This window comes from Penaeus monodon, chromosome 27 (assembly GCF_015228065.2).
Source record: "Penaeus monodon isolate SGIC_2016 chromosome 27, NSTDA_Pmon_1, whole genome shotgun sequence".
NCBI classification, from domain to species: domain Eukaryota; kingdom Metazoa; phylum Arthropoda; class Malacostraca; order Decapoda; family Penaeidae; genus Penaeus; species Penaeus monodon.
This window is the reverse complement of record NC_051412.1, coordinates 7915127-7916713: the sequence shown is the minus strand read 5'-3', so window position 1 is coordinate 7916713 and position 1587 is coordinate 7915127. Positions and strand designations below refer to the sequence as shown.

Here is a 1587-nt window from a genome sequence, read left to right as displayed (position 1 = left end):
AGGGTTTGGGTATAGTGCCCGAAACTCTAAAAGATGTGGCTGTGATCCCCTTCAAGGAAGTGGTGATGAGCGGAAAGTTCCTGAACGCACGCTTGCGCTAGCCGACTGCCAGCGATGTGGCGATCATCATGTACACAAGCGGTTCAATGAGTCTTCCGAAGGGCACGGAGCTAACGCACGCTAGCATAGTAAGTGCGATCATATCATATGCCTATGCGGCAGATGTCCGCGAAGACGACCGCTTTCTGGCCTTCCTTCCCCTCGCCCACGTGATGGAGTTTTGCACCGAAATCGCTCTTGTAGCCCTGAACAACGTGATTATGTATGGGTCGCCAAAGACGTTGACCAACAACAGCCCTAAAATCATGCCGGGCACACTAGGCGACGCACAGGTGGCTAAGCCTACGTACATAAACGCGGTGCCGCTCGTCCTCGACAGAATCGTCGATGGCGTCATGGAGCGGGTCAAGGAAAAGAGCAATTTCATGCAAAACATTTTTGCGAAAGCTCTTGCAAAGAAGGAATCGCAGGAGACCTCGGCGTTTGTGAAAAAACTCATCGACCTTATGGTGTTTAGGTAAGTTGCTGCGTAAATGGGCGGCAAGTTGCGTATAGTAGTGGTGGGAGGAGCTCCTTTGTCGGAAACGACGCATTCTAGGATGCGAGCCTTGTTTGGGTGCACGATACAGGTGGGCTACGGCGCCACCGAGACGTGCGCGTGCATCTCTGGAACCCTACCCTGCGACCTCCGAACCGGCCTTTGTGGTGGGCCTTGCCACGGTGTCCTTGTGAATCTTGCTGACTGGGGCGAATATCGCATTACAGACAAGCCATACCCCCGGGGAGAAGTTCTCGTGGGTGGACCTAACGTCGTGAATGGATACTTCCTGAGGCCTGAGAAGACGAAGGAGGCGTTTTTCGAGATGGATGGCGTGCGTTGGTTCAAGACTGGCGACATCGCCGAGATCGACGACACAGGTGCTATTCGCATTATCGACCGCATTGGCGACATCATAAAACTCGACAATGGTGAGTACATTGCTTTAGGCAAAATCGAAATGTATCTGAAGGAACACCCCGTTATAGAGAACTTATTTGTGAATGCGAAAGCCGGCGCTCGAGGCTGTGTTTGCATTGCAGTTTCCCAATGAACAGCAAAAAGAAAATTGCAAGGGCCCTGAAATTAGATGCCAGCAGAAGCTACCGAAGCCTCTGTCGGCACCCTGAAGTGGTGGCCAATGTGTTGGATGCTCTGCAGAAGTTTGGCAAAGAGAAAGGACTTAGAAAGTGCGATATCCCGCTTGCTCTGTACCTGTCCCATATTCCGTGGGTGCCAAGCTGTGGTCTTGTTGGACCTGCGTTCAAGCTGAGAAGGAAAGCACTCGAGTTCCATTTCCAAGATGTACTAAAGAGAATGTAAAAAGAAATTCTTTAATTTATATATGCATTTACATAGTTGACAAATAACGCCTTCCCGTTAGGAGGAAAAGAGGAAGAATACAGAGGGGCGGGTAGGAGCCAAAAGGTTGAGGGAAAACGGAATTATTATTATAATTCCTCTTTTTCTTTCTACTGCTACTCTTTCTT

At 50.0% G+C, this 1587-nt stretch overlaps 1 protein-coding gene across 1 annotated transcript; it reads left to right on the top strand.

The window, feature by feature from the left end:
• The first annotated feature begins 593 nt into the window (after positions 1-593).
• LOC119590403 (long-chain-fatty-acid--CoA ligase 4-like) lies at positions 594-1151 on the top strand. The gene has a single exon (XM_037939072.1). It carries the CDS (start codon positions 594-596, stop codon positions 1149-1151), a length of 558 nt encoding a protein of 185 aa, XP_037795000.1.
• The last annotated feature ends 436 nt before the right edge of the window (positions 1152-1587 follow it).